At 34.2% G+C, this 16321-nt stretch overlaps 2 protein-coding genes and 1 long non-coding RNA gene across 4 annotated transcripts; 1 reads left to right on the top strand and 2 right to left on the bottom strand.

Moving 5' to 3' along the window:
- The first annotated feature begins 6839 nt into the window (after positions 1-6839).
- LOC131662654 (uncharacterized) lies at positions 6840-8310 on the top strand. 2 transcript variants are annotated; one of them, XR_009301787.1, is made up of 5 exons: positions 6840-6989; positions 7109-7220; positions 7371-7470; positions 7583-7637; positions 7751-8310. It is a non-coding gene; the product is annotated as an uncharacterized LOC131662654 (long non-coding RNA). The 2 variants fall into 2 exon arrangements; XR_009301788.1 differs by having other exon boundaries at positions 6846-6989; positions 7133-7220.
- A 3788-nt stretch (positions 8311-12098) lies between these two features.
- Positions 12099-13235, bottom strand: LOC131662651 (protein PELPK1-like). The gene has a single exon (XM_058932500.1). The coding sequence runs from the start codon at positions 13143-13145 to the stop codon at positions 12342-12344; it is 804 nt and encodes a 267-aa protein (XP_058788483.1). The 5' UTR covers positions 13146-13235; the 3' UTR covers positions 12099-12341.
- Positions 13236-14852: 1617 nt separating this feature from the next.
- On the bottom strand, positions 14853-16243 carry LOC131656993 (protein PELPK1-like). Its single transcript, XM_058926520.1, has one exon. The coding sequence runs from the start codon at positions 16063-16065 to the stop codon at positions 15187-15189; it is 879 nt and encodes a 292-aa protein (XP_058782503.1). The 5' UTR covers positions 16066-16243; the 3' UTR covers positions 14853-15186.
- Between the last annotated feature and the right edge of the window lie 78 nt (positions 16244-16321).

Genomic DNA, 16321 nt, shown 5'->3' with positions numbered 1-16321 from the left:
CATTGTATGGATTGAAACAGGCTCCCAGAGCTTGGTATGAACGCTTAAGTTCTTTCCTTCTAGATAATGGTTTCACTAGAGGAAAAGTGGACACTACTCTCTTTTGTAAAACCTTTGAAAAGGATATTTTAATTTGTCAAATATATGTAGATGATATTATTTTTGGAACATCTAATGCTACACTTGGAAAGGAGTTTGCTAAGTCTATGCAGGCGGAGTTTGAAATGAGCATGATGGGAGAACTCAAGTATTTCCTTGGAATACAAATAAATCAAACATCAGAAGGAACGTATGTTCACCAAACCAAGTATGTGAAGGAACTTCTGAAGAAGTTTAATCTTCTGGACTGCAAAGAAGCCAAAACTCCTATGCATCCAACATGCATCCTAGGTAAGGATGAGGTAAGTAAGAAGGTAGATCAGAAGTTATACAGAGGTATGATTGGATCTCTTCTATATCTGACTGCTTCTAGACCTGACATTCTGTTCAGTGTTTGTTTGTGTGCTAGATTCCAATCAGATCCTAGAGAATCTCATTTAACTGCTGTTAAGAGAATTCTAAGGTATCTGAAAGGTACTACTAATGTTGGTTTAGTTTACAGAAAATCTAAAGAATACAACTTAGTAGGATTCTGCGATGCTGATTATGCTGGAGACAGAATTGAAAGAAAAAGTACTTCAGGAAGTTGCCAATTTCTTGGAAGTCATTTGATCTCCTGGTACAGCAAGAAGCAAGCAACTATTGCTCTATCAACAACAGAAGCAGAATATGTCGCTGCTGCTGGTTGTAGTACACAGATGCTCTGGATGAAGAGTCAGTTAGAAGATTATCAGATATTTGAGAGTAACATTCCTATATTCTGTGATAATACTTCTGCTATATGTTTATCTAAGAATCCTATTCTTCATTCAAAAGCTAAACATATTGAGATTAAACATCATTTCATAAGGGACTATGTTCAGAAGGGTGTTATTTCTTTAAACTTTGTTGATACAGACCATCAATGGGCTGATATCTTTACAAAACCCCTGGCTGAAGATAGGTTTAAGTTCATTCTGAAGAACATCAGTATGGATTTATGCCCAGAATGAGAAGATGAGAAGTTCTCATGTATGAGTATCTTCTGAAATGAATGTGGAACATTTTTTTTCAGAAGTTCTGATTGAATTCTTTTAGAAATTATGATTCGGTCATTACTAACGTTTCATTGTCTAAGTTGATTCAGAACCTCTTTTAAAGCAAAACAGCTGTTACGCTTTATCTCGGGATGGTAAACCTGTCATTTCTATTCATGGATAAGCGCGCGTGCAGTTGAAGGGACGCCGACCATAGGTAACTGTGCTAGTCACCTCATTCGTCTTTATTATCTCTCCTCACGTCACGTAACATTAAATGCTTTTCATCATTCGTTTCATTTTATTTTCCTTTAAATACTCTTCGAAATGGTTTTCGGTTTCCTATCTCTTTGTTTTCCTCTTAAAGTTTTTTTTTCTCTCTCTCTCTCTCTCGTTTTTCATTTCTTCTCTCAAAACCTAGCGATTCACCCTAAGTCTGTTGAAGCTCCATGACTCAAAGGCGACAGATCTCTGTGCATCTCGGGATGGCTCTTCTAATACCTCTCAAGTCAGATCCTTCTTTGATGTTGTTATCAACTTTCATCCAAAGACAGAAGACTTTCTTGAGTTGTGGGAAGATATACTCAACTTCTATGTTGAGTTTCTTGACCGAATGTTGTATTTTTTAATTTTTTGCAGTCATTTCCTCTTTGGAAATTCTACTTTGTAGTTTTCTTTTCCTTGCTGCTTCTGCTTGTTTTGTATTTGCTAGGAATGTTTCTCATCTTGTTAAACATAGGAACCCTTTGTAATATCTTTTGATTATCAATGAAAAGTTTCCTTGTGTTTTACATTCCAGTAAATGTCTTCTATTTGTCTTATACATCTGAATCTTTTTAAATATTCTTTTTGATGTTATGACAAAAAGGGGGAGAAGATAAATGATAAATGATTTGATTAAATCTATCAGTTGCTGGGTAAAGGCTCCCACACATTCACTAACAAGAACTGCAAGTTCTATATGGTTTAAGTGTTTTGCAGGTACAAAGAAGTGAAGTGAATCTTCAGAAGCAAACACTAGAAGCAAAACCATGGAAACTGAAGCAAGCTGAGTGCTGTCAAGCTTCAGAGATCAGAAGCAAGAAAGAAGAATGAATCAGAAGCACTGATAATAGAATTTGAATATCTTTGTCTATCTAATTCTGACAAAATTCTATTTGCTCTGATACATATAATGTTATGGCTCTGATACATTATTTGCTCTGATACACGTTTTTAGCCTAAAATGCTCTGATACATTTGGCTCTGATACATATCATGTATTTGAATATACATTTTATGTTCTAACTCGTTCATGCTGACTTTTGTCGTTTAGTTTTTGTTCTGTAACATTTCAGGATGTAGAGATGCTCAGATGATGCTCTGGTACATTCAACAATGTTCTGATACAAATCTAGCATGAAGTGATGTTGGTATACATTCAAAGTTCTGAAGCTATCCGAGGGAAGCAGAAATCAGAAGACGTGAATGTCCTAAAAGATCCAGAAAATTCAAGTTCTGAAGCTGTCCTGAATGGAAGCAGAAATCAGAAGCTGTGAATGTTCTGAAGATCAAAGAAATTCAAGTTCTGAAGCTGTCCAATGGAAGCAGAAGTCAGAAGCTATGAATTCTCTGAAGGCAGAAGCTTATGTGATCGTCTCTACCGAAATAATCAGGGAAGTCTTTTATCAAAGTTCTTCGAGTATTTATTTCAGGGGGAGATTATTTATCTCAGGGGGAGATTGTTAATCTCAGGGGGAGACATATTCATATGCTTATGCTATAGCTGTGTAATTTGTCTTTTGCCGTCTACTCTTTCTGATCGCAAATTCATATCATTTATATATGTTTTTGTCATCATCAAAAAGGGGGAGATTGTTAGAACAAGATTTGTTCTTATCAATTATCTTAGTTTTGATGATAACAATAATATGAATTTTGCTTAAGATAATATGGTACTCTAATCCAATGCAATTTCCCTTTCAGGAAATATATAAAGAGTACGCATAATTCAGCGCTCAGAAGTTGTGTCTCAAATGGTTCAGCATGCAACATCAGAACATGGTCTGGCAAGACATCAGAAGATGGTCGAAGCAGAATCAGAACATGGGTCTATGGAAGCATCAGAAGAACATAAGATCAGAAGCACTGAAGATCAGAAGATGGTATCACGCTCAGAAGCACTTCAAGGTCAGAAGATCAGAAGATGCTTTGCACCAAGCTGTTTGACTCTGATGATATTCAAACGTCGTATTCACAAACATCAGATCAGAAGGAAGTACACGTGGCAGACTACGCTGACTGACAAAAGGAACGTTAAAGCTACTAAAGGCTACGTCAGTAGACACAGCGTGAACAAGGCTCGAGGTAGTTGACAAAAGCGTATAACATTAAATGCGAAGCTGTACGGAACACGCAAAGCATTAAATGCATTCAACGGTCATCTTCTCAACGCCTATAAATATGAAGTTCTGATGAGAAGCAAGGTTAACGATCCTGAACAAAGACAATTCAAATTAACTTGCTGAAACGCTGTTCAATCTAAACTCAGAATCTTCATCTTCATCAAAGCTCACTACATTGCTGTTGTAATATCTTAGTGAGATTAAGCTAAAATTGTAAGAGAAATATCACAGTTGTGATTATCGCTTTTAAGAAGCATTTGTAAACTCTTGAATAGATTACATTAAGTTGTAAGGAACTAGAGTGATCAGTTGATCAGTATACTCTAGGAAGTCTTGGCAGTTGGCTGAGCAGGAAGTCTTGGCAGTTGGCTGAGCAGGAAGTCTTGGCAGTTGGCTGAGCAGAAAGTCTTAGGAGTGAACTAAGCCTAGAGTGATCGTGTTGATCAGTAGACTCTAGAAAAGTCTTAGGAGTGAACTAAGCAGTTGTTCCTGGAGTGATCAAGTTGTGATCAGAAGACTCTGGAAGACTTAGTTGCGGCTAAGTGGAAAACCATTGTAATCCGTGCGATTAGTGGATTAAATCCTCAGTTGAGGTAAATCATCTCTGCGGGGGTGGACTGGAGTAGCTTCGTTAACAGCGAACCAGGATAAAAATAATTGTGCATTTTATTTTTATTGTCCAAGTTTTAAAGTCACACTTATTCAATCCCCCCCTTTCTAAGTGTTTTTCTATCCTTCAGTTATGAAAGAGGGATTTGTGGGATAGGTAGGAGGAATGCTCCATTGATGAGATGAAGGTGTAAGATAAGGGTAATCCATAGGAGGATTTGAGTACATGATGAAAGCACCAATTGATAGGAAGATTCATATCAAGACTATAAAATTAGGGTTTTCTAACTAAAAGAGGAAGAACACTACAAGTAAAGGAAATTAAAATAAAGATAACTTTGATTTCATTGATAATTTTCTCATCTCTCAATGACTACATATATAGTAGTAGAGGATAATAACTAAAGGTCCAATACTACTTAAAGCCCAAACTATCCTAAGAATATTCTAGAAAGCATCATAATATAAAACAATTCCTAATACATCCAAATACCAATAAAAGTCATTTAACTAATAATAAATTATTCTATTAATCTCCCTATCATTTAGAGGGGCTAATATAAGATACTAAATAAACTATATCAACTCTCTATCATTTAGAGGGGCTAATAATATTTATAGTATTATTTATTAGTATTATTATTAGTATTATTATTATTGGGCTTTAATTAGTATTGGGCCTTTAGTTTATTATCCATTAGTATTATTATATATATGTATTGTCTTTGACACTTGAAAATCAATCAAAGAAATCAATGAAGTTTATTTTTAATAGTTTAGTTTTATCTTTCTCTTAGTTTTACAGCTTTTATAGTTTTTCTCTAATTTTGTTAGGGTTCCAAATCAGCTCCCTAACATTGGTGCTTTCATCCTTGAACTTCAATCCTTCCATGGAAAATCCATACTATCAATCTTTCACTCCTCCATATGTTAGTGTTCCATCTCCATTTTATTATCACTCCATTTCTCCTTATTACTCTACTGTCACAACTACACCACCTACATCATCTAACCCATACACATCATATCCACCTTCACCTAATCCATACCAACCAGAACCCCAAAATTCCAATTTACAATCAGAAACATTTTACCAAGACCTTGAAACTCTGAAACAATATTTGATTGAAACTCATGAGTTATCAAACAAATATAGAGAAGAGTTGAAAGAACAACTCCAAAATCTTTCTGATTCATTCAAAAAAACACATGAAAAATGGAAAGAGCAAAAAAAAGTAGCAGAAAATATTGATTCCCTGAGATTTTCTCCGGCGACATTTCCTGCTTCTTCTCCGGCAGCATCTCCGGCAACAACTCCGACGACTATTTTAGAATCTTTTTCTACAAAATTTTCTTTGTTTTCTTCGACAAAAACAGACCCATCTTCTCCGGCGAAATTTCTGACACCTTCTCCGGCGAAATTCCCGACACCTTCTCCGGCCAAATTTCCGGCGACGTCCCCACCGGTTAAATTTCTGGCATCAGCTCCGGCTCCGTTCGCACCACAGAAGAAATCGAACAGAGCAACAAAAAGTTTTACAATCTTTTGGGTTTTCATCTCTAACTCTCTTCAATATGATAATATTCATGGTAAACACATTTTTCCCTTTGATCCTGGAGGAATATTTCAATAAAGTTTTTAAAGTTATACATTTTGCTATTTTGCTATAATATTTAGAAGAAAAAAAAAGTTTTTTAAAAAAAATGGTAGGAAGAAAGAAGAAGCAATGAATGGAGAAGAGAAAAGGAAGATGAAAAAAATAAATGACGTTAGAAAAAAAAGTTATTAATTGGTACTCTCTCATGTGCCCTCACCAGTGTTGAATCGTATAGAAAAACAAGTGGGTCGCGTGCCACTCTCTAGAAGATGCATATTTGTCTTTTTGTTGAGAATTAAAGATAAGGATTGACACGTGTTGCATTCTTGGAGGCATGATTGGTGGTAGTTGTGACTATTCAATGGTTATGATGTGGTATGAGTTTTATGTATACTTAAATTGCTCTCTATGGATTGGTGTAGTGCTGATGAATTTATATTGAAAAGGACAAGACCATGTCATCAAGAGTGGCTTACTATACACACAAAAGGTTGTACAACCTTTGGGTCACGTCACCAACACCTTCCCATTTTCTTTCCACCAAATTTCCTTCCAACTTATCCTCTCTCATCATAAACCAAACAAAATCCCCATACAATCAAAAGTGGACTCCTTTTAGTACCATCAAGCAGACCAACACATTGAAGGATTCTATATCATATTTTTTATTATGAGAAAAAAAAAATATTATTTAGTGTTATTTTAGAACCTTGAGGACAAGGTTCGAGTGAACCCGGCGACAATGATAGAGGGGCTAATAATATTTATAGTATTATTTATTAGTATTATTATTAGTATTATTATTATTGGGCTTTAATTAGTATTGGTCCTTTAGTTTATTATCCATACCATTAGTATCTACTATCTTATCATTACTATTAAATTGACCAATCTCTCTATTTTGCCCTTTCATCAAAATTAATTTACACTAACAAAAGGGCAAAATCGTAACATTCTAATTAAATCACTTTTCTTACTATTTGTACACAATTTACCCATTAAGCCCTTTAATCCCTATGCATTCCGAAATTCATTTGCTCATGCTACATAGGATATTTTTGTAACTAGGTAAATATTATGTACTATGATGTCCCATTCCATGCCAAATGCTCGCTTTCCATTGGTCAGATTAAAATCACTTTTCCCTACTCCCAAAATATTGAACTATACGACTGCATCTATACATCCATTCCTCCATTGTGAATCTCAACCAAACTAATCTTATTTTCTATCTCTTGGTTCAAACGAAAGAGGTTTCGAAATCTTGCTCTCCTGCCACTCAGGTTTGCTTCTTCCCTAAAGCTTTTATTCCTGTTTTAACAAAGCTTCCCGATTTTAAGTTTTTATGTTTATCCTTCATTTTCTGTTTACCATTCCCTCTATTTTGTTCAACTTACTTTAGGTTTGCCTCTGTTTTTGGGAAAAGGTTTGGAGTGGAGGTTGAGACATCAAGTTTTGATGTCATAGGTGTGTTATTTTCCAGATCTGCGTATACACTTTTCTAGATCTGCAAGGTGAAAGTGTGTTATTTTATTTGATTTGTTTTCTATTTTGTCTTTTCTGTTTTTGTTTTGTGCTTTTGATTTGTTCTTTGATCCAACTCTTAGATGTTGTTGTTATTATTGTTTTGGGTTTATGATTTGTTCTATGTTCCAACTCTGCAGTGAACTGTTATTTCTATGTCTGAGAGTGGATTTCTACAAACAGAGAATGGATAGTGAACTTGTCTCCCATTTACAATTGATTGCTAATATAAAAAATCATGTATATTTTACTTCTCATGTTCATTTCTAATAACAAATTATGAGTATTTAGAATTTATATAAAGTATTTGTTTTAATTGTCCACTTTATCTGATTTTTTAAAACTGGAATAGAGTCAAATTAAGGTACTGTGACGGAGCATCTTTTACGGGAGATAGTGAAAATGAGGTCAGTAACAAAATCAGTTCTTAATTAGCATTCCTAAGAAAAATTGTCATTGAAATATTGATATTTGAAATTCATTATTCTGTGACCGTGTATGGATTTGATTCTTTTTACAGGCTGCACAGCTTCAATGTCAAGGACAAAAAATATGGCTAGCTGCAATAGAGGAGGTGCCAGTGTGATCTTATGTTGATATGGTGCGTGTTTCTGTTTCTATGCATTCTACTTTGAAACCAATATAATAGTGCTTATGTATCTCTGTGCAACTGCAAATCCCGATGGCCAAAAGCGAGCCCTTGTGATCGGAGGAGGAATTGCTAACTTCATTGATATTGATATTGATCCAGAAAATAAAACAGAAGACTGTGTTCATTCACTTGCTTGATTTATGACAATATATATCTTCTGACTTTTGGTTTCTGTTGTAAGTTAAGAACGTATCCGCCACTGTTAATTTGTTCCTACTTTGATGAAAATGTTTTGATTCATTACATCATTAAATAAGGACTGGAATTCTCAAATGATATGAGCAGCATTGTTTGATATTCTGAAATTCTGATTCAGTTGCAATAGGGACTGTTTTGCAATGGGAGTGGGAGTGTTTTGACTAAGGGACTGTTCTGAAATTGTATTCTGAAATCTTTAGTAAGTATGGTAATGGGACTGTTTTGACTAAGGGACTGTTTTGTCTTATATTTTCATTCCTATTTGCATTATAAATCAGTGAGAATGCTAACATTAGGTGTATAATGCTAGAGAAAACTAAAGAACTCCTAAAGCGGTTTCTTGATTCTTGATTCATGACATCGTTAATTTGTTCCTACTTTGATTAATGTTTATTTTTGTTTTAGATTACTTTGGTTCTGGTTTTTGTTAAGCTTTTATGCTTCAACAGATCCTGTAAGCTGACAATGTTGGTGTCCTGCAATGACGTTTTATGCGCAGATTCGGTGACGAAATTATTGTAACTATGAAATTCCTGCCGAAATTATTGTGGTTTTGCAGGCTGAGCACAACTTTGTATTGTCACAACTTATTTTCAAATAGAAAAATAGCACATTTTGGCAAGTAACGAATCACAAAGATCACAAAGTAGCAGCCACTAGCTTGTAGCAGACACAACATTCCAATTCTATCAGATTGCGCAGGCATAATGTTGAAAAAAATGCAGAAAAACATAACAAACTCAGTTGCCTAATTGTTTGCGCGCAAGAGTAACAAATTCCAAATTCTCCAATAATTTAAACAAATTGACTATACTAAAGATGAAATTTTCACGAGGTTTTAAATTTTGATTTCATTTGCATGACAAGAGAATTGTGGTCGTGTGGACTTAAAAAGCTATAAAACCTTAATTTTTCGTATGAAAAAAAACCATAATCAACTTTATATTATACTATTTTAAAACCAAATATGGCATAAGCTCTATTAAATTTTAGATATTAAATTAATATAATATAATAAATGTGCATTACACAATTAAATTTATATTCTACAAATGCATCTAAAATTTATTGGTTTTAAATATTCAATTATTTACTACTCATTTAATATAATTAATGTACATTACACAATTAAATTGTTAGCTCATATTTATAAATACATATAAATATAATATATACTCATTAAAATTAATGGACCCGTAAAAGGCTGTTGTCTGTTGTAGGATTTTTTTCAATGAAAAATATAGTTCCCATGCATTGATATGAGAGAAATAATGTGTTTTTTCTGGACCTATTTCAATCTGCCCATGAAGTAAGTCAAACCATTTTTTTTGTAACCGTTTATTGACTGATATACAATATTATATGACTATTTTCAATGTATGCTTCTGTCACCAATATTGTTCCAAACTTACATGATCAATAAAAAGATTCAGTCGTTTTTAAGTATTATGTAAATGATATAATTTGTTGAATTGCTTGCTCATTAACCTTAATGATAGATAGTAGATTGAGATGTAAACTAGCAAGTTTCATTGGTGTGTAATTCATGTCAATACTTAAATACTACTGTGATCTTCTCATTTTTTCACCAAACTACCTATTACACACAAAATTAGCACATAAATACGGTAATAAAATGTGTAATTTTATGGATCACTTTTAACACAATGTCTATTTTATTTTAATCAACAATGACTTTTATTTGAAAACTAAAATCTTTATTTTCAAATTTCAAAAAAAAGTTCTTTTTTCTATCTCATTGGCTTTCCATCTCACGGGTCACTATCTGTATAATATTTACTTTATTTCAATTATCAATACTTGACCCTATTTTGCTATTGTGTTCTTGACCTATCTTAAACCTCTTTTGTGGATCATTATTTTAACTTAGAACCTAATTTTTATACTACTAATATCTTATTAGTAAAAAATTTCTTTTTAATGGTTAATTTCCATTTTATATATGTAATTTGGTCAAACTTCCTTACTTCACATTTTTGATATCGTTTAAAAAATACTACACCATAAATAATGCACCCGGGGGCGACAGCACGGGTCTCTGACTAGTTATTATATATATGTTATTGTCTTTGACACTTGAAAATCAATCAAAGAAATCAATGAAGTTTATTTTTAATAGTTTAGTTTTATCTTTCTCTTAATTTTCCAGCTTTTATAGTTTTTCTCTAATTTTGTTAGGGTTCCAAATCAGCTCCCTAACACTCTCCTTTCTCATACAATAGCAATATTCTCCAAGATAACTTTACTCTTACTCCTATCCCAGAATATAAGGACTAATCTAACTGTATTCTGTTATTGGATCCTCTCACGTTCACTAAATGCCAACACAGCACTTAGAGAGCCCTCTTTCCTGTTGCACCCCCCTTTTTCCTACTGTATAAACCTTCCAGGTGATGGGTCAATTAACTGGCCCAGTATCAGTCATCAAGGGCCCAACAAATCGACACAAGTACATGTCATATAATTATTTCAAAAGTTTGGGGATTGAAAGGGAAAACATTCAGCATCTAGCTCTTTGATCACTCCCTTTTCCAACCAAAAGTAGAGGCGTTTTTTGGTTACTAGACAGTGGGTTTTGTGTGAGGCTAGGCAGGTTTCTATTCTTTTTGAATTGGGAATTTAGATAAACTTATATTGAGTTGAATGCATATTTTATCATCGAGTAAACCACTAAATTGGTTCCTAACTTTGTAGTGCGCTCTCTAATCAGTCCCCAAGATTATGAATATTTCAAAAAGGTTAATGACTCTATTAAATGGTCAAGTTGGTCCCTATATTTAACCACTTACTCTTAATTAGGTCCTTATATTTTAGCAACTCATTATCAATTTAGTACTTAGCAGTAGCGTTATTAACAGATTTGGTCCCTGGCTCTAAGGAAGACTAATGTGAGTAAAATTTGACAGTCATGGACCTTTTGGAAATAATCATATTCTTAAAATCTTAGGTGCCTATTTGAGGTGCCTTTTGGAAATAATCATATTCTTAAAATCTTAGGTGCCTATTTGAGGTGCCTTTTGGAAATAATCATATTCTTAAAATCTTAGGTGCCTATTTGAGGTGCCTTTTGGAAATAATACATATTCTTAAAATCTTAGGTGCCTATTTGAGGTGCCTTTTGGAAATAATACATATTCTTAAAATTTTTTGCTATGTATTTCTTGCACTGATATATTCTATATTCTATTGCAATTTAACAGGGGTCTTTGAAAATGTTCCACTGCCATTGAGAAAAAAGTGGCTGGTGTAAGTGGCAGTTATGCAGTAATTTTGAAGGTGATGACAGTAGTTGAAAAACATTCTTTCAAATTGTACTGGATTTATGTATTAGATACATCGCTGCGGGTTCCTAAGATGTAACAATGTAGCAATGTGAATTCTTTCTCGTGTGTGTCAATATTCATAGCTAGTGAGTGTAACAATGAGTTTAAAAAATATGGTGTGTTTAATTTTTACACTTGGTGTTTGAATAAATGTCTCACCTCCCCTTGATCTATCTCACCTCATCCTTGCTCACTTCACACACACCTAAGTTAACCTCTTATTCACTTCACACCTACTTCTAAATTTCCAATTGGTTATGTGTTTGTTGAAGTACACACAAGGTGCTTGAGTAAATGCTTCACCTCACCTTGGCTTTAGTTTCTCACCTCCTCTTTGCCTTTTCAAGTGCTGCAAGGTACTTGAATAAAGCATTCTTTCTTATACTATACCATAATCATACTATGTTTGCACCTTTTTAAATCTCATATGGAGAGGTAAAAATGTGTGGAAACTTAACATATATTATCTTAACTTTCATGTGGTTCCGTGTTTTCTTTTTCTCTTTGAAGCATGCTATGAAATGGTACATGTTTTCTTGGACAAAAGTTTATTTTGTGTTTCCATATTTTTTAGGCAAATATTAGTCATTGTGTTTATGTTGATTTTCAGTTAAGGAAATGTCTTCAGAAAAAGTACAATCTTATTAAATTCAACAACACATATACATGAAGGATATCACCATCAATAAGCAGTACTACAATCGATTTAAACAAACTCAAACTAAAAGTAATATGTAATATACTAAAACTCAAAGTGAACCATAACAATCACTCCCCTATGACTTTAGTCTACTTATATAAAACAGAATTAAAATTTGCAAGAAAATCATATCACACCCATCATTCAACATGATCTAAACACTATAGTAGAAAACAATATATGGCTTGAGACAATGCAGGGAAAGGTTTGTTCAAACTTATGGAGTAGCGATTGGAACAGCTTTAGGCATTTCAGGGAATTTAGGTAGCTCGGGTTTTGGTAATTCAGGTAATTTAAGAATTTTTGGCTTAGGTAATTCAGGTACTTTAGGCAGCTCGGGCTTTGGTAACTCTGGTATTTTAGGAATTTCTGGTTTAGCTAATTCAGGAACCTTAGGCAGCTCGGGCTTTGGTAACTCTGGTATTTTAGGAATTTCTGGTTTAGTTAATTCAGGAACCTTAGGCAGCTCGGGATTTGGTAACTCAGGTACTTTAGGAATTTCTGGTTTAGTTAATTCAGGAACCTTAGGCAGCTCGGGATTTGGTAACTCAGGTTCTTTAAGAATTTCTGGCTTAGGTAATTCAGGAACCTTAGGCAGCTTGGGCTTTGGTAACTCAGGTACTTTAGGAATTTCTAGCTTAGGTAATTCAGGAACCTTAGGCAGCTCGGGCTTTGGTAACTCAGGTACTTTAGGAATTTCTAGCTTAGGTAATTCAGGAACCTTAGACAGCTCGGGCTTTGGTAACTCAGGTACTTTAGGAATTTCTGACTTAGGTAATTCAGGAACCTTAGGCAGCTCGGACTTTGGTAACTCAGGTATTTTAGGAATTTCTGGCTTAGGTAATTCAGGAACCGTAGGAAACTCAAGATTTGATAGAGGTGGCAAATCAAGATTTGGAAGTTGAGGCGTCTCTGACTCTAGAAGTTTGCGTGCCTCGACAATCATTACACTACTTTTTGCTGACAAAATAGCTAGAACCATAAATGGAAATATGATTGTTGACAAACTGATGAAAGCCATGATTAATTTGATCTAAATGATGAGAAGAATTTCTGAAAGATATAATACAGTAGTTGGAACTCTTGGCAATGCTAATATGATTCTGATATGATTTGTAAGTTTATTCTGCATGTGTTATTTATATGTGTGGCTTTTATAGATGAAATTGTGTACTTGTAAGTATTGTTAGTTCAACTTCTTACCTATACAGTATCCCATAAAATACAACTTAATAAGAACCATATTGTTGGTTAACTAACCTGTCTGTATTGGAATCTCATATTTTCACAAAAAGTAAGCTAATGCATGTGAACTTGACACCTGGAAGAAGTTACTTCAGCTATGACTTTAAAGTGTATTTAGATTAGGTAAGATAGATTAAAATTGTCATATTGCAATGCAATCCAAACAAGTCATCTTTACTCTTTTTTGGTATGAATAGATAATAACTAATAAGGTTACTGTTTGCAAAAACCTTCTCCTTATTTACTACAGCTCTGTGTGCTTTGTATATCCCATTTGTAATAGGCAACAAATAAATTAACGAAAGGAGTACAAGGGGTACTCAAACTCTTACAACAGCACAAAAACGCCGAGCTATCTAAAACAGGCTAAAGGAAGAATATTTCAAACATGAAAACTAATGGACACCTCGAAATCTGTAACGTTGTGAACAGGAGGGGTTACGTCTTGCAGCAGAGAATTTTTGAGATAAAATTGGCACAGGACTTGATTAGTTTTCCTCCGGAATCCTCTTGAATTTGTCGTCCTCGTTCTGCCACAGACAGAACGCCTGCAGCAGCTCCCTGAACTCGACAAGAACATGCATCATCGTACCCTTGCTTTTGAATAGTGTACATTTGGATAAATGTTTGTAAAACATGATTTTGAAAGAATATGCTTCTATACAACTATTTGATGAAAATTGAGTTTAAAATGACACTAGATTGAATGAGTGTCTGGTGTTAGACCTATGTTGGTTACATTCCATAATTCCATTTTCTCAAATTATTTCCCGTGACTATATGACAGGGTCTAGTGTCTGGTGTTAAACTCTCCTCATTCTTCTCATTTCTTATTACTTCACCTCTTCACCTAAGATGTAACAATGTAGCAATGTGAATTTATCTGGTGTGTCAATGTTATACTATCTATTAAAATTATTCAGGTTCATATGTACGAACACTTTAATATTACAGAAAATGCATAGATAATCTAGTAAGGTGACATTTATGCCTTGATTCATTCATTTTTCAGTCACCACCATGCATTATTCACTAACCACACACCCTCCAATTTGCTGTCAGATTAACATAAATCTCTTTAAAAAAAACCTAAATTGTTGAATGAACATAAGCAAAGAATCTTACAGTGTCTTGAGTAAATGCTTCACCTCACCTTAGCTTTAGTTTCCCTCCTCCTCATCATTGCTTTTTCAAGTGCATGCAACGTAAAGCGTTCTTTCTTATTAAACTATATCACGATCATACTATGTTTGCACCTTGACATTTTCTTTTTTAAATCTCATATGGAGAGGTAAAAATGTGTGGAAACTTGACATATATTTTGTTTATTTTCATGTGGTTTGGTGTTTTCTTTTTCTCTTGTGAATCATGCTATGGAATGCTACATGTTTTCTTGGACAAAAGTTTATTTTGTGATACCATATTCGTTTACGTTTGGTATGATTGTTGCCCTACATTTTTTAGGCAAATATTAGTCATTGTGTTAATGTTGATTTTCAGTTAAGGAAATTTCTTCACAAAAAGTACAATCTTATTAAATTCAACAACACATACATGAAGGATATGACCCTCAATAAGAAGTACTACAACCGAGTACAATTGATTTAAACAAACTCAAACTAAAAGAAATATATAATCTAATAAGGTTCAAACTGAACCATAACAATCACTCCCCTATGACTGTAGTCTACACACATAAGACAGAAATAAAAGTTGTATAAAATCATACCACACCCGTTATTCAACATGAGCTAAACACTACATAGTAGAAAACTTTATATGACTCCAGACAATGCAGTGAAAGGATTAGATCAAACTTATGGAGTAGTAGTTGGAACAACTTTAGGAATTTCAGGAAATTTAGACAGCTCAGGTTTTGGTAACTCAGGTACTTCAGGAATTTCAGGAATTTTTGGCTTAGGTAATTCAGGAACCTTAGGAAGTTCGGGTTTTGGTAACTCAGGTACTTTAGGAATTTCTGGCTTGGGTAATTCATGAACTTTAGGAAGCTCGGGTTTTGGTAACTCAGGTACTTTAGGAATTTCTGGCTTAGGTAATTCTGGAACCTTAGAAAGCTCGGGTTTTGGTAGCTCAGGTACTTTAGGAATTTCTGGCTTAGATAATTCAGGAACCTTAGGCAACTCAGGCTTTGGTAACTCGGGTACTTTAGGAACTTCTGGCTTAGGTAATTCTGGAACCTTAGAAAGCTCGGGTTTTGGTAGCTCAGGTACTTTAGGAATTTCTAGCTTAGATAATTCAGGAACCTTAGGCAACTCAGGCTTTGGTAACTCGGGTACTTTAGGAACTTCTGGCTTAGGTAATTCAGGAACCTTAGGCAGCTCAGACTTTGGTAACTCAGGTACTTTAGGAATTTCTGGCTTAGCTAATTCAGGAACTTTAGGAAGCTCGGGTTTTGGTACCTCAGGATCTTTAGGAATTTTTGGCTTAGATAATTCAGGAACCTTAGGCAGCTCGGGCTTTGGTAACTCAGGTACTTTAGGGATTTCTGGCTTAGGTAATTCAGGAACCTTAGGAAACTCAAAATTTGGTAGAGGTGGCAAATCAAGTTTTGGGAGCTGAGGCGTCTCTGACTCTAGAAGTTTGCGTGCCTCGACAATCATTACACTACTTTTTGCTGACAAAATAGCTAATATCATAAATGGAAATATGATTGTTGACAAACTGATGAAAGCCATGATTAATTTGATCTAGCAAAAACTTCAGGGAGATATAGTATAGAGTAGTTGAAGCTCTTAGCAAAGCTAATATGATTCTGATATGATTTGTAGTGCATTCTGCTTGTGTTATATGTATGGTTTTTATAGATGATTTTGTGAACATATAAGTATGGTTAGTTCAACTTCTTACCTATACTGTATCCCATAAAACAAAATTTAATTAGAACCATATTGTTGGTTAACTAACCTATCTGCATTGAAATCCCCATATTTT

Source organism: Vicia villosa, linkage group LG3 (genome assembly GCF_029867415.1).
Source record: "Vicia villosa cultivar HV-30 ecotype Madison, WI linkage group LG3, Vvil1.0, whole genome shotgun sequence".
NCBI classification, from domain to species: Eukaryota; Viridiplantae; Streptophyta; class Magnoliopsida; order Fabales; family Fabaceae; genus Vicia; species Vicia villosa.
The sequence above is the reverse complement of the archived record's forward strand: the minus strand, read 5'-3'. Positions and strand labels throughout refer to the sequence as shown.

What these genes read in the sequence shown, in the direction of transcription:
- LOC131662651 (XM_058932500.1), bottom strand. Translation starts at nt 13,145, where the DNA reads ATGGCTTTCATCAGTTTGTCAACAATCATATTTCCATTTATGGTTCTA.
- LOC131656993 (XM_058926520.1), bottom strand. Translation starts at nt 16,065, where the DNA reads ATGGCTTTCATCAGTTTGTCAACAATCATATTTCCATTTATGATATTA.